General features: G+C 40.1%; 3 protein-coding genes across 7 annotated transcripts; all 3 read right to left on the bottom strand.

Annotated features, from left to right (window-relative positions):
• Positions 1-1336: 1336 nt before the first annotated feature.
• LOC115749225 (CBL-interacting protein kinase 2-like) lies at positions 1337-4250 on the bottom strand. 4 transcript variants are annotated; one of them, XR_004016305.2, is made up of 3 exons: positions 4164-4250; positions 1441-3375; positions 1337-1407 (listed from the first exon to the last, which is right to left on the bottom strand). XR_004016305.2 is itself a non-coding variant. In XM_030685954.2 (2 exons), exon 2 carries the CDS (start codon positions 2956-2958, stop codon positions 1525-1527), a length of 1434 nt encoding a protein of 477 aa, XP_030541814.2. In that variant the 5' UTR covers positions 2959-3375; positions 4164-4250; the 3' UTR covers positions 1337-1524. The 4 variants fall into 4 exon arrangements, 2 of the variants coding, with proteins under 2 accessions (XP_030541814.2, XP_048141973.1); XR_007199836.1 differs by having other exon boundaries at positions 1337-1438; positions 1472-3375; XM_030685954.2 differs by having other exon boundaries at positions 1337-3375.
• A 4836-nt stretch (positions 4251-9086) lies between these two features.
• On the bottom strand, positions 9087-15176 carry LOC115749226 (prosaposin-like). 2 transcript variants are annotated; one of them, XM_030685956.2, is made up of 6 exons: positions 15019-15176; positions 13588-13683; positions 12687-12835; positions 11390-11587; positions 10103-10162; positions 9087-9474 (listed from the first exon to the last, which is right to left on the bottom strand). In XM_030685956.2, the coding sequence occupies exons 2-6, from the start codon at positions 13676-13678 to the stop codon at positions 9316-9318; spliced, it is 657 nt and encodes a 218-aa protein (XP_030541816.2). In that variant the 5' UTR covers positions 13679-13683; positions 15019-15176; the 3' UTR covers positions 9087-9315. The 2 variants fall into 2 exon arrangements, with proteins under 2 accessions (XP_030541816.2, XP_048141974.1); XM_048286017.1 differs by having other exon boundaries at positions 13588-13685; positions 15024-15166.
• A 1901-nt stretch (positions 15177-17077) lies between these two features.
• LOC115749224 (WEB family protein At2g38370-like) lies at positions 17078-19934 on the bottom strand. The gene is given in 3 exon segments (XM_030685953.2): positions 17078-17679; positions 17681-18840; positions 19545-19934. Coding segments are annotated over 3 exon segments (1686 nt in total). The 5' UTR covers positions 19752-19934; the 3' UTR covers positions 17078-17360.
• Positions 19935-26745: the final 6811 nt, after the last annotated feature.

The raw sequence follows: 26745 nt of genomic DNA, 5'->3' as shown, positions 1-26745 counted from the left end.
AACCAGCATTGTCCCTTTCCAAAACGAGCAAAAAGGTCACCACTTAGTGACACTCTCTAAGCATCTACTGCTGTCTAGACTGTATGCAGTTGCAATGAGATGAGGCAAGTTTTTACGAACCAGTCAATCATCCCAGGTATGGCTGAAGAATCCTATGAACTCCAGTGATGTGCTCATGATTTCACAATAAGTTGCTCTGACAGGCAAGGCACAATAGCACTTAATCAGACGTTAGACAAGCATCTGCAATTCAAGAAACAACTGCAAAATGCTCAATTTTATTTATTTTTTTGTTGCATAGAATATAGAACTGTGTATTTATGAGCTGGACAGAGCTTATAACCGAGCAATAAGATTGAGACACATTTGGCAACATCACTAGATGGCAAAGTTCAGGAAGTGAAACTTCCCTTACAGTTTCATTGCTTGCAATTGGAGACTGGAATTGAAAGGCAGAACTGTGGAACAGAATCGAAATTTCAGATGATAAATGGTATCCACACCAAAAAGATAGTGTTAAGTTGATGAGCTAATGTCAAGCCTCCTTGTCAAGAATAACAGAAGCTATGTATGCTGTTGCAAAGAGTGACTTTAGAAAGGCAAAGACACAATTTAGCCCGAAGAGCACGATGGATGCATGCTACTCCCAGTACTAATGACAAGCAAATTAGCTAATAGAAAGGCGATTTCCACTTCAGGGGCAGAAACAGGGAAAAATATGAAGATCGGGATTCCAATGGGGAACTCTGCAAAATAGGAGACAAACATGTACCAAATTGTCAAGCAGCTGAATTGATCAGAAGATCAAACGAATGCTTTAGAGAGACTGGATCGGACTCTGGTCCTAGCAGAAAAGTATAATCAAGTCGAGTAACTTTCGATAATTGGTGGTACATTGACAAACCATGGTCCTAATATGGATAAACTTGACCTTATGTTAGCTCAATGAGTAGGTGATAGAACTTGCAATTTAAGATAAAGGGGAACGTCTAAGATATAGAAAGGAGAAAGTTCATTGGTGATACCACTCATAATGTGGACTTGGTATTACAGAGAGGAGAAAGTTTATTGCTTTATCCAAAATTCAAAGTTTGAAAAACTCCTCGCTATGATACTATCAAAGTGGAGAAGCATGATCTGGATAGTGATTTATGTTAGCATGAGACATGGTATCATATACACGAGACACTTTTCATTAGAGAGTGTCTAGAATGCTGCTTTTTCTAGAGAAGTATATGACCAGGCTATATTATCATCCTAACTAGAGATACCGCCTTCCTAAAAAGGGGAAAAGGGAATTGTGAGTACCCATTTGCCCATGACCAACACAGTATCAGGACGCAAAACACCAAATGCATTGTTGACAATCAAAGTACAATAAGATGCAACACAATGTAGTAGAGTCAACTTCATTGAGTCTTAATAAGTACCATTATATGTACTTCCAGACCGCTTGAACGATAGCAACAATCACATGAACAGGATCTGACAACAAACATAAAACACCACAAAGCTAGAGAGTACTCATGGATAATCCTGCGACGAAGTGACAGGCAAAGGCGAATCTTGAGAAGGATACGATTCTTCTTGTTCCAAAAGCAGCTGGTGCGGCAGTGGAGGTGGTGGGGGCGGCAGCGGTTGCTCCCCTTGCCAGGTCCAGACAATGTCCTTGAGAGCCGGTCTTATTTCCTCCTTCAGAACCTTCTGATACTCCATTGTGTCCCCATTTGACTTCTTCATCTCCACCAAATGAAAAGCCGGAGTAATCTCAAAGATTTCAGCATCAAAACCAAGGACACCCTTTCTTCCAGCCTTGGAGCCTTCGAATTTCATCACTCCAGCATCCTTCTTCTTCACCTTCAGCCTCAGGCGCTTGGCTATATCCTCGAGCTTTGAGATTATAGCAGAAGCTGGTTTATTCACCGTGAACCGAACTTCCTTTCTTTGATCCACTCCCTCGAACAATCCAGACAAGTCAAATCCTGCAGAATATGATATGATATCAAAAGCATTCAGGTTGCTAAGTTGCGACGGTTCCTGCTTTGACTCCATAATGGTATTTTCAACCCCATCAGGACCGAATAATGCATCAGCATCAAGAGGCGGCGGTTCTTTCACTTCTCTTACGATACATATACTTCTGGAGTCTAGACCTTTCCGGAACCAAGAGCTCTCCATAATCTTCATCATTGAAATTCTCGTGTTTGGGTTTGGATCTAAGATCTTCGAAAGGAGTCGACGCACATCCGGTGCAAACCAGTTTGGAAATTTGAATTCTCCTTTTCCAATCTTACGATACATCTCCATGAGATTAGAGTCATGGAAGGGAAGGTAACCAGCTAAAAGAACAAACAAGATCACGCCACATGACCAAATATCAGCTTTGGATCCATCGTAACCCCTTCGATTGATCACCTCTGGAGCAACATAAGCAGGGGTCCCACAAGTTGTGTGAAGCAACCCATCTTGACACTTTGATTCAGCAAGGGCGCTCAACCCAAAGTCTGAAACCTTCAAATTCCCATTCTCATCTAAGAGCAGATTCTCCGGTTTCAAGTCCCGGTGACAAACACCTCGGCTGTGACAATAATCTACAGCAGCAATCAGCTGTTGAAAGTATCTCCGTGCGACGTCCTCCTTCAGTTTCCCTTTGGCTACCTTGTCGAATAGCTCCCCACCTTTAGCATATTCAATGACAAAGTAAATCTTGGTCTTGGTGGCCATGACCTCGTAAAGCTCCACCACATGTGGGTGCCTAATTAGTCTCATGACCGAAATCTCTCGCTTAATCTGATCAATCATTCCAACTTTCAAAACCTTCTCTTTGTCGATCATCTTGATGGCAACACTCATGCCCGTGCTGATATTCCTAGCATAATAAACCTTGGCAAATGTGCCTTGCCCAAGTAATCTTCCCAATTCATATCGGTGCATCAGAACACCCCCCCGGTTCTCCATTTCAACTGAGTACTACACTTGCTTTAATAAAAACTTTGTACAATATAACCAGCTACTGATGTACAGAAATTAGAAGCATAAATGCTCAACCATCTTCGCAGACATCGTACTTCAACATAGCATGTTCTCTCAACACACACTTTACACTGGGCATGTGAGAAACTAGGATGACTGATTTATCAACTAACTCCCCAACCTCATCCAAGATAATCAAGGTCTCTCCACATAGAGTTAAAGGCCCATCAACCTTAAGAAAAGGATTCTCAACTTTCAAGCACATCTTTCAGCATTCCCAGGTTTTGGTGATTTCCTACAGAATACCAAAGAAGGGACGTACTCTGCAAAATTGAGCGTCTGAGGGGATAGCAGAGACCTAAGACTAAGCTCAAATCTCCTGCAATATGCTAGAAATATATCCTGCGACAGGAAAAAGGTAGAAGAGAATATAGTCATTGTTGCCAAAACAGAAGTAAAATATAAAGACACAAAAGATGACGCTGAAAGAGAGCATGACTGACTGTAAAAAGTTTGAATGCCAATAAAGCAAAATCTTGTATTCGTGAGATATGCAACATCCAAGAGCTACACCAACTTCCGAACCAATAATTAAGTGGAGCCCTTTGCGAAAATTGAGACAAATACTCCAAAAATGTGGGACATTACAACATGAGAGCAGATTCGAATTATAAGAGAACAGGCCATATTGCCTGAAGAACATGGGACATTACAACATGAGAGCAATACGAAATATTAGGCATGACATTGATCACTTCTCCTAGAGAGCCTCTGGGAAACAATTCAAAAGCTACGGTAAAGCCAAATATGCATTGCAGCACATAGTTGGTCTCTTGAACATCCACAACAAAAGACAGCTCAATAAAAGCGAAATGAAACAATTAATGGACCAAATTCTATGTCGGACTGAACGATGCCCAGAAAGAACTTTAATTCAAAGAAGAGAAAACTACCCAAGCTTTCCCCAGCAAAGAAAGATCTTCGAATTTTGAACAACCAAAATGCACAGAACATTGACCAATAATATGCCAGCTAAATACCGTAACAAGAAAAGCAAACCCACATCAAACAAGCGAACGATCGACCAAAAAGGCCATACCCAGAAACCGAAACCTATTAAAAACGAGAATTTTGAACTCCCCAAGAATTTTTTCAGGACAGAAATAGCAAACAAACGAGAAAAATCATACCTTTACAATAACATAGAAGAGTTCTGACCCGTGTATCAACAAGAACCAGAGGAAGAGGAGGATATTGAAGAAGAAGAAGAAGAGAAGCTATGTAATGACAATGAAAAAGTGAATGGCAAGAGAGAGCCAAAGCTTAAAAATCCCATATAAACAGCAACGGTAGACCTACCAACAAAACCACTGTTCAATCGATAATGTCGAATATTCACTCTTTGTTCCTGATCGCAGCTTTGAGGACGGGATCGAAACGTGCAGGGTCCACTGTATTGCATTTGGCATCTTGTGGATTCAAAATCTTGCCACCTGTAAGTTTCCACGTTATGGCGGTTCTAATAGGAAAAGTGCCATCCCTTTCCCTTTTTTGGTGAAAAGGGTCTCTTTTTGGCTCAAGATTGCCGTTTGGTTTTGGTTCGGTGTTAATATTAAACGGGGGAGGGCAATTCTCGTACTACTCGTCTTGAATTCGTGACTGTCAAGGTTTCATGACTTTTATTTTGTTCTATCTTAGGTGGTACAAGCGAAGAGGAATAGCTGTGTTATCCATTATAGTTAGGGATTGCTTGATTAGTTTGAATTGTGCTTCTGCTAATTAGTAAGGTTTCGTTTGTTCGATCAAGCATAAATGATTTAGAATATATTTTCTTCAAGATAATGACTTTTATTCGCACAAGAAAAAAATGAAAAAAACGAGATATGTCTTTATCATCCACAAAAATATTGACATATAAATTATTGTCGATAATGAAAACATTTCTTGTTGATTAATTATTGCAACAGGTACAAATGATTATTTTCAGAAAAATATTTTATAAATCATCAAATTTTCGTAAAACAAACGGGGGGCTAAGATTATTGATCACCAACACTACCTAGGCTCCGTTTGTTTTGTGAAATAAATGAATAAATTGAAAAATATTTTCCTGAAAATGATCGTTGTCATCTCTTGGAACTATTAACTAATGAAAAATGTTTTCATTATCAATAATAACTTACTTTTGAATGGTTTTCGCACATGATAAAATATATTAGTCATTGATTCACTTTTACAAATGGTACAAGCAATCATTGTCAGAAAAATATTATCCAAATAGTTCATTTTTTCACAAAACTAATGCATTCTTAATCTTCATATAATTATCTCATCCTCCCTTCGAGAGCTTATGAAGAATGGGAAAAGAAAATAGGCACATGCGATGGCCAAATATATCTGGCAATTTGAAACAAATAAAGGTTTTCCAAATTTTATCTACGGTAAATATTTTGAAAAATAATTCATTTTTAATTATAAAAAATTTTGTGGGATCACTTTCAGTTATTTAAAAAAAAAACTTAAATTATTTGATGTAAACATAATTTAATATTTATGTACTCTAACACTCTCCTTATGTATAAGCTGGACTTTGACTTGAACAAATAAAGCCTAGAAGATTTGAACTCGAGATCTAATATTCTCATATTATGTGAGGCTTTGTGAGACCGTTATTAGTTGTTCTAAAAGTTTTTAACAGTAGACAATAATATTACAAAATGCTACGGGAGTTCATAAGTTCGTCTCATGTCGACCGACGATAGCTTACCCGGCTTACCCACATGCAAGGCATAAACCGTGGTCGTAATCGCATTTAATCATCGATCTAATCTTAATTTGAAATCTATGCGCTCTTGAACTTGTTTGACACGTACAATTGATAAAGGGCAGACTCGAATTTTTTTGGCTGTCCTCTCTTCTGATGTCCGTTTTGCGAAGCTTCCTCCTCCTCTGATCACTCGGCTTTCAACCGCTAGTCAAAACCGCCGGTCTCAGCCGCTAAAAAGTCTCCACCAGTGAGTAAACGACACGTGAGGTTGTTGGGAAGTTTCCTCATGCTCGGACTCTGGGCCGACGTGGCTTCCGTCCGCATTCACGTGGCGTGCGTCCGAATGCATTCCCGATTCCGACCGCACGCATGGTGTCCGATCACGTAATCAGACATTCCCAATACGTCATGTCAAATCACATAGCCGTCCAATCCATGTCGTTTTGCATCATTCTTACGTTTGTTGGGCGAAGAAGAGAATTGAACAGGGCGTAATCGACCCTATGTTTTGAGTTGGCTCGCGTGCGGCATCGAGACTGATTCAAATTTCTCCAGCCTCATTCTGGCTCATGGCATGTTCCCACGTTACGGAAAAAGATATCGTGTTGTCGTAGCGTTATATTCGACAAAAGAAACGATTTAGCCCACTTAAGAAATTGGTAATTCGGGATATCGACTTTTTGTATCCACTGTCGAAACTTGACAATCGGGATTTTCCGGTGGCTGATGAGCCGAGTTGCACTTCGAGTGATCGAATCTTGAATTTCACATAGGAGTGTCCATCGTGAGAGGTTAGATAGATATACCACAACTAGATATGATAAGGTCTTTTTCAAGTAAGCTGTCAGGATGTAGTTCATACTTCCCATCGATACGAAGGCACGTGAGTTGAGCGAGGGTCTTAAAGGGGTAGCGCCTTCTAGACACCGAGACAACTTTTATAGTTTGAGTCCGTAATTTTTCATTAGCAATTTTGGCTTAAACTCATGGATAGCTACAATTATATATGCTCCTTTTCGTTTGTAATTGAGTGATATAATGGGAGGTGCGCTGTTTTAATTATAGTGGAATCCTCTGCTAGGACGTAGCCATAATTTAAAAGTCAATCGGGATAAACCTTGTGTCGATTTCTCTTTTTCGTTTTATACTTTAATTCTTTTTCATAACAGTAGTAAGCATTGAACCGTTCAATTAGATGGTTAAGACTTCTTTGGGGCGTTGAACTAACGAGTATAATTTTTAGCTAAACAAAAGAATATTTAAAATTTAGCCTTTCCCAAATACCATTTATTAAATTAATTATCATTAGATTCAAATTGCATATAATTATATTCAGCCCGAGACAAATTATAGTCCTTGTGGTCGGTTACACCGAACGATGACAGACGTGACGACGATTTTAGTATTTTTCCGAAAAAATGGATTAATTAAACATTGACGTCTTAAATAATTTATATACGGAATTATAAAACCAATGTAGGAGGAAATGTCTAGGAGAGGTCGTAACTGGCGACGGCCTCTTCGTTGAATCTTGCCTCGTCTTTTTATTCAGTGTTCTAATCGCAGAACTTGTCTCTTTCGATGTTGCATCATATGTGCATTTCATTTAATTTCATCTTTCGGAAGTTGTAATATTGAATTAAGCTCGGATCTAGTATTCTCATCTAATGGGAATGCAAATGATAGATACACGTGATTAGAGGTGAACATGGTTTGAGGGTAGACCGGTCCAGTTCAGATTTTAAAAATCGAGGGATCGATTCCATTAGATAGATTGCGGGTTTCACCGGGAACCCGGAATAAGTCTTTTTGTTTATTTTGTCTATGTCTTCACTCGATCTTGCGGTATTCCATGACATTTGATGATAAATTTGTAATCCGAGTTTTAAATTATGACGATATTTACGATTAAGGATTTTACTTCATTAATATTTCATATTCTTTGTGTGTCTCCATAAGAATTGTGATCAGTGAGTTGTAATAGCAAATGATGGTCATTAAATGTGATTCACTGTATCGTTCAATTAAAAATGCGATTAAAACTCGAATAGATCCCGAAATCGATTTTGAAACCTATAATATGGTAGGTTTCAGATTCCAGGGCATACATGATAAGTTTTAGGTCATAAATATTGGAGAACCGGTTCTGACGAGTAGAATTCAGGTTCTAAGTGAAATCTAGATCGACTCTAAAACCACTCACATCTACATTTGATGCAATAGGAACCAATCCTTGATTGTTAATTGCATATAAGGTTGTCTTGCACATCATTGCCCCGATGTTGCGCCCAATGATCTGGTCACCTAATCCAACAAGCTTTTGCTCCGTGTCCTACGTTAGAGAGCAACAAATACGGTCGAGCAGGACAAAGCTAGGGGACTATGATTCTCGAGGGACCGATCCACTATGTGTTGTAGGATTGAACATAATAGATCGATTGAACAGGAAACCACCTAGATCTAATGGAAACGGTTGGTTTGGTCCGATTTCCTATTCCATACAATTGAAACCGATTATGGTCGGTTCGGTTTCATAGATAACCGGACCAAATCAAATATTATATTTTTTAGAAAATTGCTAAATGTAAACTTTAACCTAGACCTAAGATGTTTAGGATGTCTAGTATGACTTTCAAATTTAGAGACTACGCGATGCAATTGACGAGAGATGATCCGATAAATATGTCTTTCATAAGAAAAATTTAACGATAAATCACAAAAAAAAAAAAAAAAAACATTGGATCGGTCCAATCCGATTCTTGATTCCAAGGTGGGACCGGATCGGAAACCGATCACCCTTAACCTGTCATATCTAAATGCATTTTGTCGTAACTCGTCTCTAAGTTGCCGGGTTGCACAGACATTTAGAGGGTGGTGATTTCCTCATACGAGCGGAGACCATCACAATCATTTGGCAAGAACCCTAGAGTCCTAGAGATGAAACCCAAATGAATTATCAGCCGAGGGTAATGGTGAAAGATTGAGAGGGAACAAACAGAACTCCCAAGTCAGCGGATCTGCAGACCCAACTGCCCAGGGGTTGGCGCGGTGATTAGGCATTTGTTAGACGTTCCGCCTCAAGAAGCGAGAGATCCGAAAAGTTCAGCGTCAACCCCCACGTTGCCGATGGTGGGGCACAGCCGACGAGAAGAATCCGGTTGCCGACCGACCCCGGATACCCCAAAGATATTGACAAGAAAAGGTCAGCAAACTGCAGAGATGCTTCAATCTTCTGAGAGAAAAGTGATTGAGAATCTTCACAAAAGAAAATTGGAGATGAACTGCAGAAAAGAATTTGACTTGGGCGTAGTCACAGTCTGCAGTAGCAAAAGCAATAAACCACATATAGAAAAACCACACTTCCAGATTCGTATTGATATTTCATGCCGAGAGATATTTTACAAACGTGTGAAAGTTATGTTAACTTTCAAATTAAGTTTGCTTTTTCTGTTCATTCTTGGGTAAAGCACTGTCTGTCTCCAATCATACTTGTACGTATAGTATACAACAGAGAGCGAAGAATGCAGACGATGTCCACAGATGACGTTGATGCTTTTTCATCTCTAGAGCCGCATCTAAGAGGAAGCAACTCCAGATGAAGTTCCCAGCACCGCTGCGTTGCTGATGGTAGAAGCTTTACAGGCATGCAAAGTGGTGCATATGTCATTTGTTTCCAGGAACTGCTCCGCGTTGGCAAGAATCAGCGGCCCGTACTCGAAAACCATCTTCTTGCACTGGCCAAAAACATAACCAGGAGAAACCATTACACAGTGTGGAGCCATGGCACGGAGAAGAAAATTTTGACAAGCTATGGCCTAGGAAAGTCCCAATGCTTGGCTCGGGATTATCTCTAGTATTCAATTCGAGTAAGCACAGCTGGGAGCTTTCTTCTGCTCTCATGCTAAACAAAACGATTACATTGCCTCTCAAATTCCAGTTGTTTTCTAGACAGCTCATTTGGATACCCTATGGATTTGGCTTTATCTTCTCTGCCTCTCCATGCAAATTTTTTTTATCAACACCTGAAAGTATGCTTGTAAAAGTTGACTACTATTTAGACTCCTACAAAAGGAGATGAAAAGAGAACTGGTTTCAAATGCAAAAAATAAAGAGAGAGGACCTTGTTTGTCCCAAGCAGACATCGAAACTAGTCATCTATCCTCTCTCATCAGCAGAGCCAATATTGACCAGATTTCCAGCAGAATTGACTGATCTATTCCAGTCAATATCTACTAGAGAATTTCACTTTTGGCTAAACATAAGGAGCTATATATCAAAGACTTAATTCTCATTGAAATGGTAAACAGCCAATGGCTAGTAGCTATATGAAATGGTAAACAGGAAAAAATCTTAAATTCTTACCTTCTTCGCATAGTTTTCCATGGTATTACAAGCCTTCAGGAGAATCTGAATTATGTCCATCTGAAAGGAATTTTTTCATCAGAAGAACAAGAATCAATAAAGGGCTGCTGGATTTGTTATAAAAGAACTATGCCCATCCGTGATAGATCAATAAAGGATGCCTTCAAAACACCAAGCCTCTAACATCGTTGAATTCATTAGAAAACTGTAGGACACTAGCACACAGGAAGACAAGATTTCACTCTTATCTAAAATGGAAAAGAACTAAAGAGTTCTTTTAATTTAGCCTCGTGCATCATAAATTGCAAGAAAATTGCAGCACTAAACACTATCTATAGTTTTGCTCAAAAAAACATGGCAATATAACAATCAAACAATTGCACTTTCTGTTTTCATGCAATTCGTCTTATTTATCAATGTTGACCTTGTAATATATTTTTGCAACACCAACAAAGAATCAGTCTTTAACAATTTCATATATACAAAAGTGCACAATAAAAGGCATGTCGAAAGGTCAAATGAATGTACCATCGACGAATGGCCCAAACAGCAATGTGCTCACATTTTCTGTTTCATGGAACATTTTATAGCTCAAACTGTAAAACCGGCATTCGAAGTTTCAAAACTTCCACTGTGGAAGCAAACAAATCAAAGATGGATCTAACACTCATGCTACTCTTCACATTTGGTAATTTGTATGAGACTCCTATTGCACAAAAGTAAAATAGCACATACGAAAATTTCAACGTCTAACTTAAGCTTCAACTTTAAATTATCTAATGAAAGAGAAACTAGGCAAGCACAATCGGAAATGGAAACTATAACAGTACAATTGACGACAAAGAATCACCAAAAATTAGCTTTTCAATCTAGCAATAGAGGAAGAAAATGCATTGTTGAAGGATGGAAGAAAACCATGCTTCTCTCATTGATTCCAACCACAGAGGTGAGACAATGTTCGGTCTTTGCTTTGATAGTAATTATCACAGATTTTTGCAGGTTTTCAAAAGAAGTCTTTATGAATTGCAGAAATTTGTCTTGCTTCAAGAAAATATTTAACGAAGACTCACAATGGTAACCACAGTTGGGCTTAGTTTTAACTTACGAAATTAACTGATTCGCAAGTAGAACTTGACACACACCTCATGTGGTGTCATCAGCCATAAAACAAATCAATTACCCATAGACTTTGCATTCGATATCAGAATTGCATATGCAAACAAACTAGGCATGAACAAATTATCAAAGCAACAGTAATTAGGCTAGATGCAGATAAAAAATAGTGACCTGTGTGTCGGGGTCCTGTAATTTATCCAGAACTTCTGAAACAGCACGATGGCACATTTCACAGCTATCATCCCGAAGTTTTGAAGAAAGGAATGCCACTTTGTCACACAGGTTGACCTTCGTACAGAACTCTTCCGGTTCTACAGAGGATATCTCTGAGAAGAAGAGATTAGCATAGGAGTCGACCAAACTGATGCACTGCAGATACATTGACAGAAAGGCTTAGTATCCATGAACTAGAGGAATGAAAGAAAAAAAATGCTAAGGAAATAACTATTCTGTCACCAAATATATATACTCTATTGAAGCAACATTCCACTCGTGTGAATTTTCGACTTTTTGCTACAGGAAATTTAACCAGCCATGAATTTCACAGAACAATGTGTTCTGACGACATGATAGAGGCAGTTTGCTAGCTCTATGCTAGTACGATATCCATATTATCTGCATGTGATGGATCAGAACACTTTATCAAGACTAGTAGTTTCACTTAGTTGTCAAACACCAAGTACACAGTTTGTCTGCGATTAAGAGGAAAATATCCCAAAGGGCAAGAACTAAATCAAGATTTAAGCAACTACGATAAAGCTAATTCAGAGCTCAATCTCCATGGAGCAAAGTCAGGAAAAGCCGTAAAAGTTGAACACTATAGGTAACAATCCATCAGAAATGAATGGGAAAACTGGGTTAAAGATGTTCCATGACATAGCTACCACTTCCGCTGTGGTGACTGAGCATTAGGTCCTTAAGGATGACCCCAGACTTCCCATCGTCTAGTTTGAGGTCAAGTTAATTGCAAACATAGTAATTGACATGATCAGTAGAGACACCAGGCTGGAACTCCTTGACTACGAGACTGCACGATCTTAACCCAGAAAATCTGACAAATTTGAGTCCAAGCACAACCACGAAAAATATTCTTGTGCAGAAGACACTGCCATAAAAGGGTACTAGTCAAGAGGAAAATTTTATGATTTTTGGTTCCCACCACCCGAATCAATGCTAGTTTCACATTTTGATGTCACAATGCAACTTTATGTAGAAGATTAGCCTGTCAGCATTGTAAACCCTCTGTAAGGACTCCATTTATTTAGATTGAAGTTTTCTTCTACCATTCCAAAACAGGAAAAAAAAAAAAAAGGAAAGAAAGAAAGAAAGAATATGAGGATGACGATGGAGTGGAGAAAATAAAGAGGGACCTAGAAGATCAACGGTGAAAACATGAGGAGAAGAGGGCAAAGAAAAACTTCATTGTCATCATGCAAAATAAATAGCTAGAATAAGAGAGGAAGAGTACCTCTTGTTCAAAAGATGCCAGATGGGAACAGCTCTTATGAAGAAGTTCAAGAATCTCAGTCTGAGTTTTATTGTCACCAAGGTAATTAAGTGCCTGAGCAGTGTACTCCTCGCAAAGCGTGCAGACGTTATCATTCCTCAAACCTTTTCCTGAAAGATGAACCACCTTCTTGTTAACATGTCATTCCACAGCATTGTCTCATAAGTTTCAGCAACTAAAATGACATGTCACGCTAAAATACACCCAAAAAAATGGAAGTTACTTTCAAAGTATGATTCCTCATGTTAACTGCAACAAACTTTGAACGATTAACCAACAGCCTAGCCTTTCAAATATACCAAAGACAAGAATAACAGGAAAACTGACAGTGCTCAGATTTGTTTCAAAGAGAACTGGATCAGTAACACCACGTTTAATACCTACAAAAGGAAAAATTCATGCGCATATCATTGTTAATTATCAAATTGATCTGCTTAAGTATTTCTTGCTGAAGGCATCGTCCTGCGACTGAGGTCTGTTGAGCTGGCACCTCAAGCAACCTTCATGCAGTAATTGCTCAAAGGAAACTCTACACAGTGAAACTACAATATCAAAGAACATATGCACAGAAGTAACCACACTTGTGCACAAAGCAACCACCTGAGTATCTGCACATTCTAATTACATAAATAGAATCCTAGCAATACCACTGAAATTAGCAGCTTGTATTGATATCAAATGAAATGAGTGAAAGACTGAGGCCTGCGGTGCTACCTCAATCAAAGTGAAAACAGAAGAAGACAGCACAGGGAAAAAAAGATTAAGCACATAAGTCCCAACACTAAGAATCACATACCTACGAGTTGACTAGACTCAGAACAGAATAGAAATGTATCAAAGCAACATGATGAATAACAATTACCTCCCACAATTGAGCGAGTTAGTTGTCTAGCATCAGAGATGCAGGTTGTGCTCCACAGAAGAACAAACAAGAGACCTATTTTCCCATCCATGGCACCTGGAGAGCCAAATAAATTTGAAGCACCATTAGCATCCAAGACGAAACAATAACATAATATAACAACTTTGAATGATCATGACCATCAAAATGTAAATGCACATAACAAGATGCATGACAACTTAGTTAACTGCAAAGGCAATATTCAAATGCAATGACTAAGTTTACTGCAAAAGGCAAGATACACATGCAACAAGAAAGTTAACTGCAAAAAACAAGATTCAAGCACAATCACCTAAGAGTTTCAATCTTCTGCAGATTTATTGTAGGAGAGACTTTCTTCTTCTTTTTTTTTTTTTTTAACTTTTCTTCTGTCCATTTTGACTACAAGTATTCTTTTCTGGCATTTTCTAAAACCTGTATTATTCCCAAATATAGGACGACCCATGTTGTATTTGCAGCAAGGGAGTATAAATTAAATGGACCTACTATGGTCTATTAACAAAAGCATGTTCTAAATAACAGGCACCATCTGGGCAATGATACCATTATAACATCATTCTTAACAATCGTATTTGTGATGTCAATCCAATCAAGTCCCACGTAAAATTGAGTCTCTCCTGAGGCAAAGTCTACTCAACGACAAACAGCGAGGAAAGTATTATTTTGGAATAGTCACATGCTTAATCCAACTCTTCACATGGTCTAAGCAAGTAATAACAAAGCAGTTGCTACAACCTGGGATGTCTTGCGACTTGATACTGCCAATTCAGTTATGATTCACACAAACGACGATAAAATCAACATCAATCTGACAGAATTTCAATCAGTAAACTGACCGGAAGTACTGGAACAAGATTAAACAAACAAAACAAATCAACCGAGCGCAATAGCATCGCAGTTTAATCATCATACAACATATGTTAGCCGACAGAAGACTCCAGTTGCTCAACACCCTTAACTATCTCATGAAAGGCAAGCTTTGCCCCGATTGGCAAAACAAAACTAGGACACCATCAACAAGAACCAATATTTAACAACTTGATTCAACCACACAAGCTTCTGAAGCTCAGAAGAAAAGCAGTAGACTTTAATTTCAATCTTTGATATTCAAATAAGACACAGTCCTAGTCCAGACTTCTCGACGAAGAAACATCAAAATCAGCGAACGATCATCGAGAAATCCCCCAATCACCCCCAAGACGCCAGGCCGAAGACACCCATAAAGCCAAAAACACGACAAGAAGTTCTCGCGCCAAACAGGTTCAAGTGTCACGAATTGTGAACCCGAAAGCCAACGAATCGGTGGGAAACGCAAAAGAATCCGACTATAGCTTTCGATCGACCAAAGGGAGCTCAAAACCGACAACGCAAAACAATCAGACAAGAGATTACCTTCGTCCCCCGAACTGGGGTTTTGTCGAGCAGAGCTACGATCGTGCACGAGCGAGGGAGCGAGAGGAACAAAGGGGCGACGGGTGCTTTGGAGTGCTGGAAAGGCAAAGCCGTGGAAGCGTGTGCTTTATCGTTCCATTCGCCGTCTACTCTAGAAAAAGTCGCCTCCGATCAAACAGGCCCAAAAAATAAAAATAATAATATTTTATTTTATTTTGTTTTTTGGGTATGGGAAGAATTTTATTTTGGCTTTTGGGACAAAATTTCAATTCAGATGAAGTTAAAAAAACAGACAAAAACTCGGTTCCTCCGCTGATTGTTGACTTTCCGACACAGTAATCATCGACCCAAAACTGGTCATTACAGCAAAATTTACATTACAATTACTTCGCCACCATGTTTCCGAGATTTATCAAATCGATCCGTGCTCGTATGGTGAGAAAATCGCTCGACCCAAAATTGACCATAAAATTTGCAGCACCTGTAATTTGAAAAAAGGCATGCCTGATCCGATTAACATCGACAATGCGAGGTGGCCGGATCGATTTGGTTCCGATCAAACCCCTTTACCTCGAGATAGTAATACAGGGCACCTATCCATTTGCATGACAAGAGGTAAGATACGAATACAGAAATAAGAGAAAAATCATAATACGACCTAACATAAGTCGCCTACCTTTAACATGTTGACACGAAATTGGCACGTTTTGTTGAAATGTAGCCACCTTTAGACAATATCTCGAAAGTGGCCTCGGCCAAACAAAATCATTAACTCAGAATTGGAACCTCATCATAGAATTTTCCACTCCCACTGTTCCAACATATCTATCAAATGACTCAAATCTTCTGGGTACTTTTGAAAACCGATCAATTATGAGTCCCGGCCCTTTGATCGAAATCAATCGACAACCGCAAAAGCAATGAAATATTGGGTTTCGTTTGTTTTGTAGAAAATGAATAATTTGAAAAGTATTTTTTTTAAAACTCTAATGCTTGTATTATTTAACATAATTAGTTAATAAAAATATTTTCGTTACCGATAATAAATTAACTAAATATTTTTGTAAATAATGAAAATATTTTTCGTTTTTCTAGTAATCTTCTTCTTTTTTTTAAAAAAAAATATTTTTCAAATTATTTATTTTTTGCTCAAAACAAATTAACAGTCATGTCAACCATATTTCAAGTACGTGGCTCTAAAAGAACCGAGAGAACATAATCTCAATTGCCATTGCATGTACAAACCTTGAATACAATGTATTTTAATAACTCTTCTATTAAATAGAAAAATATCAAAATTTCAATTATTAACACGTTCAACATTTCGACGCATTACAATATGCATGTTCATATTGATATAACAAATACAAAGATATCACGCTACAAGAAACAAATTGCAAAGGTAGATCTACTTTGTCCTATCAATTCCCCCATCTAAAGGTGAAAAATTTATAAAGAACAGAGAATACTGTAAATAGTTCAAACACATACATGTTTACTTCAATGTTATGCAAGGTACCCTTTATTTTTTTTACATCGTACTTTGCACAGGGCACGCGCCATGTGATATATGGTAACGGGTATGTTACCAAATCCCAAACCTAGTTTGTACTCATTGGTTTCGAAATTTTTGAAACCTGGAGCATACCATTTCTTGGATTTTTGTGGGTTTGTGAGGTTGGCTGCGTGCCAGGAGAATAGTGCCATTTCCTAAGACGGTGTGAAAGTGACACGTCCAGTGGATTTTCGGAAAACTTTGGTCGCCAGGAATACGATTGGAACCGAAGCGACCCAAGTGAAAGTGAGCCTGCTTGTACCTCAAAGTTTTTCGGGTTAGCAGGGATGCAACTGTGTAGGCAATGTTGTCTGCTCGGGGTTTCGACGGTTCGGAGGATGTATTTTCCTCACCTGAGTTGAGTCAATGATCTCACCAAGAAGACAAGTGAAATCTGGAACCAACAATGGCCAGCAATTGAAAGTTTGCTGAGTTCCAGCGAAAATTCGGTGAGTCCGGCCCGAACAGTTCAATGCGTGACCAGCAGTTCAGACAATCCTTATTAGCACAACAACATTCGGTACTTGATTCTTAAACAGGAGCAAATGCAAACAGGATCATGTACAAATCTGGAGTCATCATCACCAATCCCCACCTTGGAATCTGGGAACACAATTGCATAAACCAGCCCTAGCCAAACAAACTAAGAAATTATATCTCACTCCAACAGGATAATAAAATACGAAAACAGAAGTCCGAATAGCGAGAACGCTAGCCAAAACATGGGTTAGAACAGAAACTGCGCAGTTAGCAATCGACTAATTGAATTCCAGACATCCCCATTGATCTAATTAAGCAATGGTTTCTGCTTTTTCCTATTCTGCTTCGCCAACAGAAGTGAAAACCGCGCGAAGCCAAATTTCCTCCTCTTGGAAGAGAACTGCTTATGACCACATTCCTCTCTAGGCTTTCGAGAAATAGGTACATCGTTTTGCTTACTAAGCATTTGAGCCAGCGAAACCTTCCGTTTCACGCTCTCCTTTCCAGACAATTTCCCTGACTCAAACTCCTCAGCTAGAAGCAGCTTATTGCTCAGTATCTGTCCAATCGAGAGCGTCGGCTTTAGAACGGGTTTTGACACCTCAATGTCATCCACATTCAGTTCACCCACCCTCAATAAGGCGGGAATCCCTCCTCAGGTGAGAGGGGCCAGAATTTTTAAACTTGGTCGAGTTATGTAGTGAACGTCTTCTGCGACCATGGTCAGACCTCCATTTCCGAAGAGCCTCCTCAACTGCGAGCTTTCCATGATTAGCAGCATCCACTCTACAAAGAGCTTCTTCTAAAGCCTTCTTGCTTATTTTTACTTCCTCTGTTGCCTCCTCTACCCTCTTTAGTATCTCCGTTTTAGAAATGTTTGCCACATCGACTTGGAGCATCATGCTCAGTACTCTCTTCTTAGATTTTTCTTCTGCTTCGCGAGCTTGGGAGGTTAGTAAAGAGTACTCCTCAGATGTTAGAGTCACTTCACCTGTTGAGCTCTCACTCTTTGATAAAGCCTTAATTTCAGCGAGAGCAACAGCTTCTGTTGCTCTAGCAGCTTCCTTCATTTTTCTAGCTGCAACCAACCTCATCTCGGCTGTTCTAATTTTAGTTTTAGTCTGCTCAATCTCAGATATGGCTCTCTGAACCTCAAGCTTCGCAGCTTCTGCCATTATCTTGAACTGTTCCGCCTCAGAGCTCAAGCGATGGAACTCCCTTGTAAGAGCAGAAGGGCAATCAGGTGAGTTAGTTCCTGCTTCTTTTGCCATTTGCATTTTTAGTCTCGCCTGGTTTAGCTCTTCCTCGAGTGAAGATATCTTCGACGAATTCTGAGTCAACCTCTCCCGAGTCTTCTCAAGGGAAACCCTTTCCTTCTCTAGTTTCCTATTAAGCGAATCTACAGAACCACGGATATCGCTGAGATCATTAGTGGTCCTGGTAAGGTTCAACTTAGCTTGTTTCAGTTCCATTAGGATTAACCCCGGGGATGAAGAAGGACAGGAAACTGGGCCGCCCAATCCATTCAGCGAACCGCCTTCATAGTGATTTTCCTTTTCAGCTTCATGTTCCATAGGATCAACATTTTCATTATTCACACTGGTCTCAAGCGCGACATTCATTTCAGATGTTTCCTTCTGAAGCTTTGCTTTAAGTTCTTCAACAATGATTTTTGTTGATTCCAACTCCTTCAAGACATCCAAAGTCTCCCGCTCCTTTACAATCAGATCCTTCTCCAGCTGTGACGCCTGCTCTTCCAGTTTCACTAAGTCAACCTCTTCCCCGTTCTGTTCCAAATAAGAAATAACTCAGAAGACTAGAAATTATCAACAACTCTTGTCTTCTCAGTCCCAAAGTACTAATGGACAACAACCGATATGGAAGATAGCGATTTCATCATGCACGTAGTATGTTTAGTAACGCAACAAGCATACTCGCAATGCATATTCCCAACCAAATCAGAGAACACAAAACAAGGAAGCTCATGTGCACATGCTACAGGCCGAAACAAAGAGGAAACAATGCTGTGGAAATGAATAACAGGGCAACCGAAGCAAAAAAACCCAGCCACGAAGAACACCATTTTCACTACACCACTAAAAAAGCAGCCCGATTACTCAACAGAAACTCACAGACAAACTGGGAACCAAGTCTGGCCGAGCTCTCAAACAGGAAGTTTCCCCGATTCACAGCTAAATTGAAACGTCGAAACTGATCAATGTGAACTTATTTCTCAACGAAATCAGTTGCATCCAAGCCATTTTACATATAAACTCATCAAACTCCTATCCAGGAGCTAGTGTTCAAGTCCAGACCAGCCATGATCTCGTGGCTCCTTAAAAACAAAAAGCTTTCTACTTTACTCAAAATGAATCGCCCAACCCATCAACGAACTACAGCAAAAACAGAAAACGGCAACTGCATTCCCAAGGCAAGCTCAAAGTAAGCACCCAGAGAGAGAGAGAGAGAGAGAGAGAGAGAGAGAGAGGACCTGAGTTTCAGGGGACTTGAGAAGATGAGAGGGCTTCCAGAAACCGCTCCCGCCGAACCGACTCACCGCCTCCTTGACGGACTCGAACGGAGCCGACGTGTCGATCTCCGCCCTCACCCCTCCACCATTATCACCGGCATTGCCGGGCTTCACGCCCGAACCGGCCTCCGGGGCCGGCTCGGGACGCAGGGCTAGGGTTTCAGCCATGGGAAAGGAAGGAAAAACGAGAGAGACGAACCCAGAAACAAGACAAGCAAGAGGACAAAATCAAGGATTCACGTTCACCAAAATCTGGCATTCATCGATGTCCGCGAGCACAGAGAGAGAGAGAGAGGCGAGTGGAGGCAACAAGCAAAGAGACAAAGCCCACTATTAAAAGACGGTGTCGATCCCTCCTGCTTCCCAGTGAATGCTCGAGAGCACTCTGGTCCAGTGTCCGTTGGGATTCCTTCTTCTTTTTCCCCTACCGAAAATGCCCCCGAGAGGAGCGTGGAATTACGGGGCCATTTGCTCTGGGCAGCGGGCGTAATTAGAGGGGGAAACCGGGGGGGAGGCCGAGACAAGGGGACAGCAGGCGTGGTGGGGGCGGGGTGGGTCCCACTCGGAGTGCCGCTTGTCCGAAACGGGAGAGACATCATCGTATCTTGAATCCGAGGAGAGAGAGAGAGAGAGAGACAGGAGTCGCAACGGCTAGCACCCTCAAAAGCCTGAGTCAACGGCTAACTACTGAGGCCGAGACCTCTTTCTGAGTTTTGACCGAGTCGCGCGCGTTCGTCGTCAACGCAGGGGGCGACACCGGCTTCTCAAGTGTAGCGAGCTCATGCGGCCGAGCTGCGGGCCAAAGCGACCATCCTCGACACGACGCGTGACGAGCCGCTGTTTAAGATGGTGTCGGGCATGCCTGAGCTTGTTGATTCCAGAGTTAGGCAGAATCCGAGCACAACGCATGCTGGTTTGTTCGGGGCTGTGGCACGACGGGCGCTGCATCTCCAGCCGGCTTTGGCTTACTCTCGGTCGCCAGTGGCGACTCCCCTTCCCCATGATTCCATCGTAGCTTATAGTTTGGTCCAATTTAGGAAAAGCAGAGGTCTGCCCACCACATGATTATACAAGCAAAATTTCTGGATCAAGGCAAGCCTAAAGATGGCCGGGGAGAGCTTTTTCTGTGAGGCATTTTCCCAAGCTCAACGTGGTCGTGCCACGGCCGATTTACCACGCCGCGATGATTACAATGGATTGGTTTGCCCATTCTACTTGGGGTTTGGGGGCGAATAAAATGTTACACCTCCTTTCTTTTTCTTTTTTTTTCGAGAGTTTTAAATTTTTCTAGGCTACTCCGTGAATATCTAGACACTTTCTTGTGAGATGTTTTTTCTCTAAGAACGTGTGTTTAATAGATTGGCCAAATTTAATATTTTATAAAGATATCTAGTAGGGCTGAGTATAATGGATCAACTGAACTTGGAACCGCCTAGACCGGTCAATTTGGTTCTATTCCAAGAAGTGCCGGTCCGATTTTCGATTCTTTAAAATTGAAACTGATGTCCGGACGGTTTGATTGTCATTCTGAAGAATTTCCTGTTGGCGTCTCACGCAGTCAAATCCCCTGGTTTTGGCTGATGATGGGAACGCTGGCTCTGGCTCATCCAAACCCCAAGCGGAGGATTTTCCTTAAGCTTTGTCTAGCTCAAGTTGCAAACTCTGTTTTCCATTTTTCATTCTTTTTTTTTTCGGTGCTTTGCGCTTGTCTCATTAGTACTCTTGCAGACTTTGTAAGGTAATTAAGAGACATTGGACTCGCTACAGTAAAGCTACTCTGATCTTTAATATAAGATCGCATGTACAAACATGATTGTCCAGTGGACAATCATGTAATAATCAATTTTTCATTTTTCAATGATAGGAGCAAAATATGCCCTTCTTTTTGTAGGAGTGATGCGCACCTTGACCGGTTCCACTGGATCGCTTGAGAGTAGGACTGGTCCCCGGTTCTGGAAATTGGAAATCGGTTCGGTCCCCAGTTCTGGTGCGGGCGGGGACCGGACCGTAATGGGAATCGATATGCCCTAATATCTAGGAAGTAGTTACCCCTCTTTGTTAGGCCTATAGATAGCCAAGAAGTGCTCCCATATGGGTGTGCAATTCGCGTAAGAAGTTCTCCTGATCAATGTCTTAGAGATAGTCTCTTATAAAAAGAGTGTTTTCTTTAAGCGAGATTTGTATTTTTCCTCAATAAGTGGTACTTGAGCAGGCAATTGGGGATCGTGAGCCCATCGACCAAAAGACGCCATGCGTGAAGACAGTGGTCCGGGACCATTATGCGTGAGCAAGCGGGTAGGGACCGAAATCCGTCGGAGTTCTGCCAATGGACAGTCAGCAATAGTGACTGAATGATCTGGGACCAAGCTTACTTGGTATAGTGCTAGGCATTATAATCAAAGTTACGATGGTGGACATTTCGAGTTCGGTTGGCAATGTGGAGAAAACTCAACAACTACTTGGAGTACTCGAGCGCAGTTTTAACTGCCAAGTAGAAAGTTGTGAGATATTGTTGACGGTAGCAACACCATTCTACCCATCGACGATGAGGAGCTGAGGAAGTGGAAGATCAAAGGCGGATAATGCTCTCCACATTCTTGCTGTTGTAATAGAAAAATGAGTTGTTGCAGCACATACGAGACTCGAATGAAGAGACCGGAAAGCACTCCAGATTGCTATTTCTGGTGGGGAAAAAAATCCCATAATGTCTTCTTTGGGATACGCTTTTCTTTAAGCAGATTCAATTGATTGTTGTCAAAAGAATATCCATGGCAATAGTGCTTGCCATGATTTCCGTTGACACCTTACAAAAGGGTGCAACGGAATCAATGGATGTGAATCTTGAGGAAATTCTTGATAAGAAAGGAATCTAGCGAGATTATGTTACCATCGAACTTCAAACAAATCATGAGTGTGAGGACCCCAAAGGAGGCATGGGACGCTTTGGCAGCATTGTACACGAGGACGAATCGTGCCGAGTTACAAAGATTGGAGAACAAGCTATTGTCGATGTCGCAACAAGATATTATGTTGAGTTAGTATTATCATTTATGGGTTGAGGCCGGAATATAACAATACGGTTGCGGCCACTCGTGGATGGGTGAAGGACCAGACTATGACTGAGTTGGAGAATAAATATGCCAACCAAGAGGCTTTAGACAAACAAATGTGTAAGGTCTCGGCAAAGGATGATGAAATGAAAGTGTCATCTTCAGTGATAAAGAACCAAAGGAGAAATGATGTTGGCACTAGAAATGACAACCTAAGGGAAAGACATGGGGACCGGCAAAAGTGACCAAAAGGGACAAGCGCTCAACCAGAGAGAGCCCGCCGGGATCGCGACAAGGACGACAATGAAGACAAAACAAATATAAGACAAGACGAATAGCGCTACATCTATGACGAATTAAGTTACTTTGCTAGATTTTGTTGGTTCAACCGAGTAGAAGAAAATGCCAGTACTTCGAGCGTTCATTGTAGTGAAGGAGCGCTCTCAACTGCATGGCTTTTTTTTTCTCTGTCTTTTACGTGACAATAATGTGGCTAAAACATGAAATATAAAGCTAAAATGACCTCGTTTTGGTCATAATTTGAATTTCTAATACAAATATATTAATCATACTAAAAAGCAAACTAAAAAAAAAAAAAAAGGAAAACTCAAGTGAGGGCCTACGACCCTTGCCGCTGCTGCCCTACCATCATCGGGATGGGCAAACGATGGCTAGTGGGGGTCATAGGGCCCCGGCCATTAGCAAGTGACCCTCGCCAACTATAAACGAGGATCGTTGGTAGAGGGCCTAGATCTGGGCCTCGACGACCCCTGCTAGCCATCCCCTCACTATGGCCGGCACTTCCCAGTGATGGGGCAGTGAGGGTTGCAAACCCTCACCTACGTTTCGGTCTTTCCCTTCTTCTTCTTCTTTTCCTTATTTTTGTCTTATTTGTAATTTTTTCTAAAAAACTTAAATAAAATTTATATTAAAAGATGATGTTTTGGTTCAAAACGACGTCATTTCAGCTACATCAAGGTCACATAGGATAGAGAAAATAACATAGAAGTGAAAGTCAGCATTTTCAGTTAGCTAAGTAGGACAGAGTTAATGGAAAGACTTGTTTGTATTAATTTGATAAGTTTTAGGACTTAATTGCATTTTTTTGGATAGTTTTAGAACTTAATTGCCATTTCTCTTTGTGATTGGAAGAACCTACATGAAAAAGTATAGAAGAATGTAGAGTTCATATTGACTTAGAATCAAGGTGTTATGTCCTACTTAGCTAACCTACCCGTGACAATTTATCGACACATTTTTTTTTCAAAGATTCTCACTTTATAAGAACTTGGTTGACTATCAATCTTAAAAATTATCTCTACAGAATATCCAATCATGCCAGATATCTTGATTAGTTGATTATTGTCCGGAAGGCAAGATTCTTTTCATAGCTAAAGCACTTAATTTGGGGAACCAAGATTTGATTTCATGGGTGACCAAATCTAAGGGATCTATAGCTATTCAACATCAATGGCTACCTTGATCTTCTTAATAATCGTCGCTAGCTTGGAGATTGATCCTCTAGATGATTGTCCAATAGAAAGTTTGGATACGGAGGACTATAGTACGAGATCAAGGCGTTGGGGGGGGAGAGAGAGAGAGAGAGAGAGAGAGAGAGAGAGAGAGAGAGAGAGAGAGAGAGAGAGAGAGTTAATAAGTCCTAATCTTGGAGAGAGCTTTATATTCTTTTGTCATCCGAGAGCATACGACTGTAAGCATTTTGAGAAATGTCGATAGAGTGGCACTGTATTTAGTGAAAACAGAAGGACTATAGCCCCGCGTTGAACTTAAGCCCCTTCGACTTGGCTTTGTGTTTAGGTGTGAGATAATGAGTCTTATCAACTTGAATATAAGTAGCACTAGTTTCGAGAAGAAGTGCTTAAGTATAAGCAGCACTTACTACTGTAACCTTTCAACGATTGACTAGTAAAATCTAGTCAGTAGACTTTTAATATAGGAGAGTGGACGTAAGCTTACACCAAGCCGAACCACCGTAAAGCCCTATGTGCAAAATCTTCTATCTCTATGCTCATACCCACTTTTTACTTGGTAGAAACTTCTGCATTACTGAATATTATCATGACTCTTATCATATTCACACTGTCCTGCTCATATCCAACTTGACCTTTTTTTCTGGATTGAAAAAAAAAAAAAACTTGACCCTTTTTTGAATTCTGCATTACCTTGTCAAGTTCTTGTAATCGCCTTTTCACCCCTCTCTAACATTGTTAGTCAACATCCCTTTGTTGGTAGTGTCATTTTCCCATAAAATCATGTAACAATAAAACAAGAAAAATATAATTAATAGTTAGACATGACAAACATCATTCAAACATAACAATAGCATATAAATACTTTTTATTAGACTCGACCCTACATCCTTTTTAATTGAAAAGCGTCTAGATAAGCCAAAGTCAATTTAAATGATTATACAATATATACGAAAGGAAAAAATAAAAATTCACGGTCAAGTTAGTGGTGCTCGATATGCTGGGGTTCTCTCTCGTTTTTCTCATTTCAAGGGGAAAAAATCAACACAAATAAAGGAAAATGTGTCAAGAAAGGAGAAGGCAAGGGGCCAAAATATGCATTTATGCCTTCATGGACCACATCTGGGTGGTACTCAATTTCTGCATTAATAGTGCATCTGGTCGTGCTCAGACCCCTCTTCATGCAAGCAATCTCTTATGGTCCATGTTCTATGGCAAAATCAATTCTATGTAGGTTCGCGATAGCTATACGTGAGGCATAAATAGCATTTACACTAAAAGAGAAGAACATACAGAACTGTGGACAATGATTTTGTAAGTCCCGCTTTAGAAATTTTGGGATTCTGACTTTAAGCTTAAACTATCCAAGTGATTGGAAAATTACTTGTATTATGAGCCATCGAACGAAGAAACTACTCAATGTAGGAGCCTAGGCTCGAAAATACCATGTTGGAAATTAAGACCCCGAAAATTTGGAGGCAAAAGTTTACTTTTAGTCCTTGAATTTGCTTGTTCATCATGTCATGAACTTGACAACACTTGTGACATAATGAAAAGAGTTTTGCACGTATTTTACTCTCCCCATTTTCGATTGGATGTCGTTATGGTCCTAGTCTCGGCAACTCTTCACGCCAACAGGATGGTCACATGGTATCATAGCGCGTATGGCATCATGGCATGGCATATGATGATTAATCACTTGTACTTGAATTGATTGTCAACTTTAAGTGTCCCTAAAGTTAAAATTGGGGGCCTTAATGTAGAATCCAACTCAAAAAAAATATCATTTGTCCACTTCGTATATGTCACTGGTCCATGTTTGACATTTATAAAAGAAAAAAAGAAATCCTTACGGAGTTGGTTGAGTAGCCAAGCACTTGGCTCGAACACAACAAACTCCCAAGTCTAATCGCGTCTTTCATTCAAAGTAACCTTGGTGGCCACTCTTTCAATTCTGCCGTTGGAGCCTCATCAGATGCAAATGGATAGGACGGTTTACATGCATCCTTGGGGATCTGTCGAGCCAAATGTTTGAGTATCCTTTATTATAAAAAGGGAAGAAGTCCATTATAAAAAGTACAGCGATAAGGATTATTCATTGGAATATGGTTGAGTTGGTGTCAAGCATCAAGCCCTTGTTTTGATAGAGATCGATTCTGCTCCTCAGATATATTCTCTACCAGGAGAATCACGTGTAGATATTATTGGTACATTATACGGGTTGAATCTTGTCAATACAGTATAATACAAATACTTAAGATAAGTTTGATTAAAATCTTGAAATCTTGTCTTGTGATCTCATCATGCCATTCTAAACGGGATGTAACTAGAAGCACAGAGTGCTATAGATTCCTCCCACTATTTTATTTGGCTTTGGTGAGAATTCTATCATGTGGTTTAAATTTTAGGTCTTTATTGAATAACTGGTACTTTTGAATTTCGGGATTTATTCTAAATATTCAATAACTCGATTAATATAAGGAAAGAAGGGTCAAGAAAATGTCTGCACATAATAAGACTAGGCACACCCTTTGTCGTCCAAGCCCTTATATGGGTTACCATATGGACACAGATCTTTAGACCAATCAAATCCTTACATTATTATAGTTCACATCTTATGTC

Source organism: Rhodamnia argentea, chromosome 10 (genome assembly GCF_020921035.1).
Source record: "Rhodamnia argentea isolate NSW1041297 chromosome 10, ASM2092103v1, whole genome shotgun sequence".
NCBI lineage: Eukaryota > Viridiplantae > Streptophyta > Magnoliopsida > Myrtales > Myrtaceae > Rhodamnia > Rhodamnia argentea.
Note: the sequence above shows the minus strand (reverse complement) of the source record. Positions and strands in the feature narration are given on the sequence as shown.

Bases quoted from the DNA above. Each gene is read 5' to 3' on its own strand.
- LOC115749226 (XM_030685956.2), bottom strand. From the start codon at position 13,678: ATGGATGGGAAAATAGGTCTCTTGTTTGTTCTTCTGTGGAGCACAACC. The intron at 11,588-12,686 runs GTACTCTTCCTC...ATGTATCTGCAG, and splicing joins TGGCATCTTTTGAACAAGAG to TGCATCAGTTTGGTCGACTC. The intron at 10,163-11,389 runs GTCACTATTTTT...AATTCCTTTCAG, and splicing joins TACAGGACCCCGACACACAG to ATGGACATAATTCAGATTCT.
- LOC115749225 (XM_030685954.2), bottom strand. From the start codon at position 2,958: ATGGAGAACCGGGGGGGTGTTCTGATGCACCGATATGAATTGGGAAGA.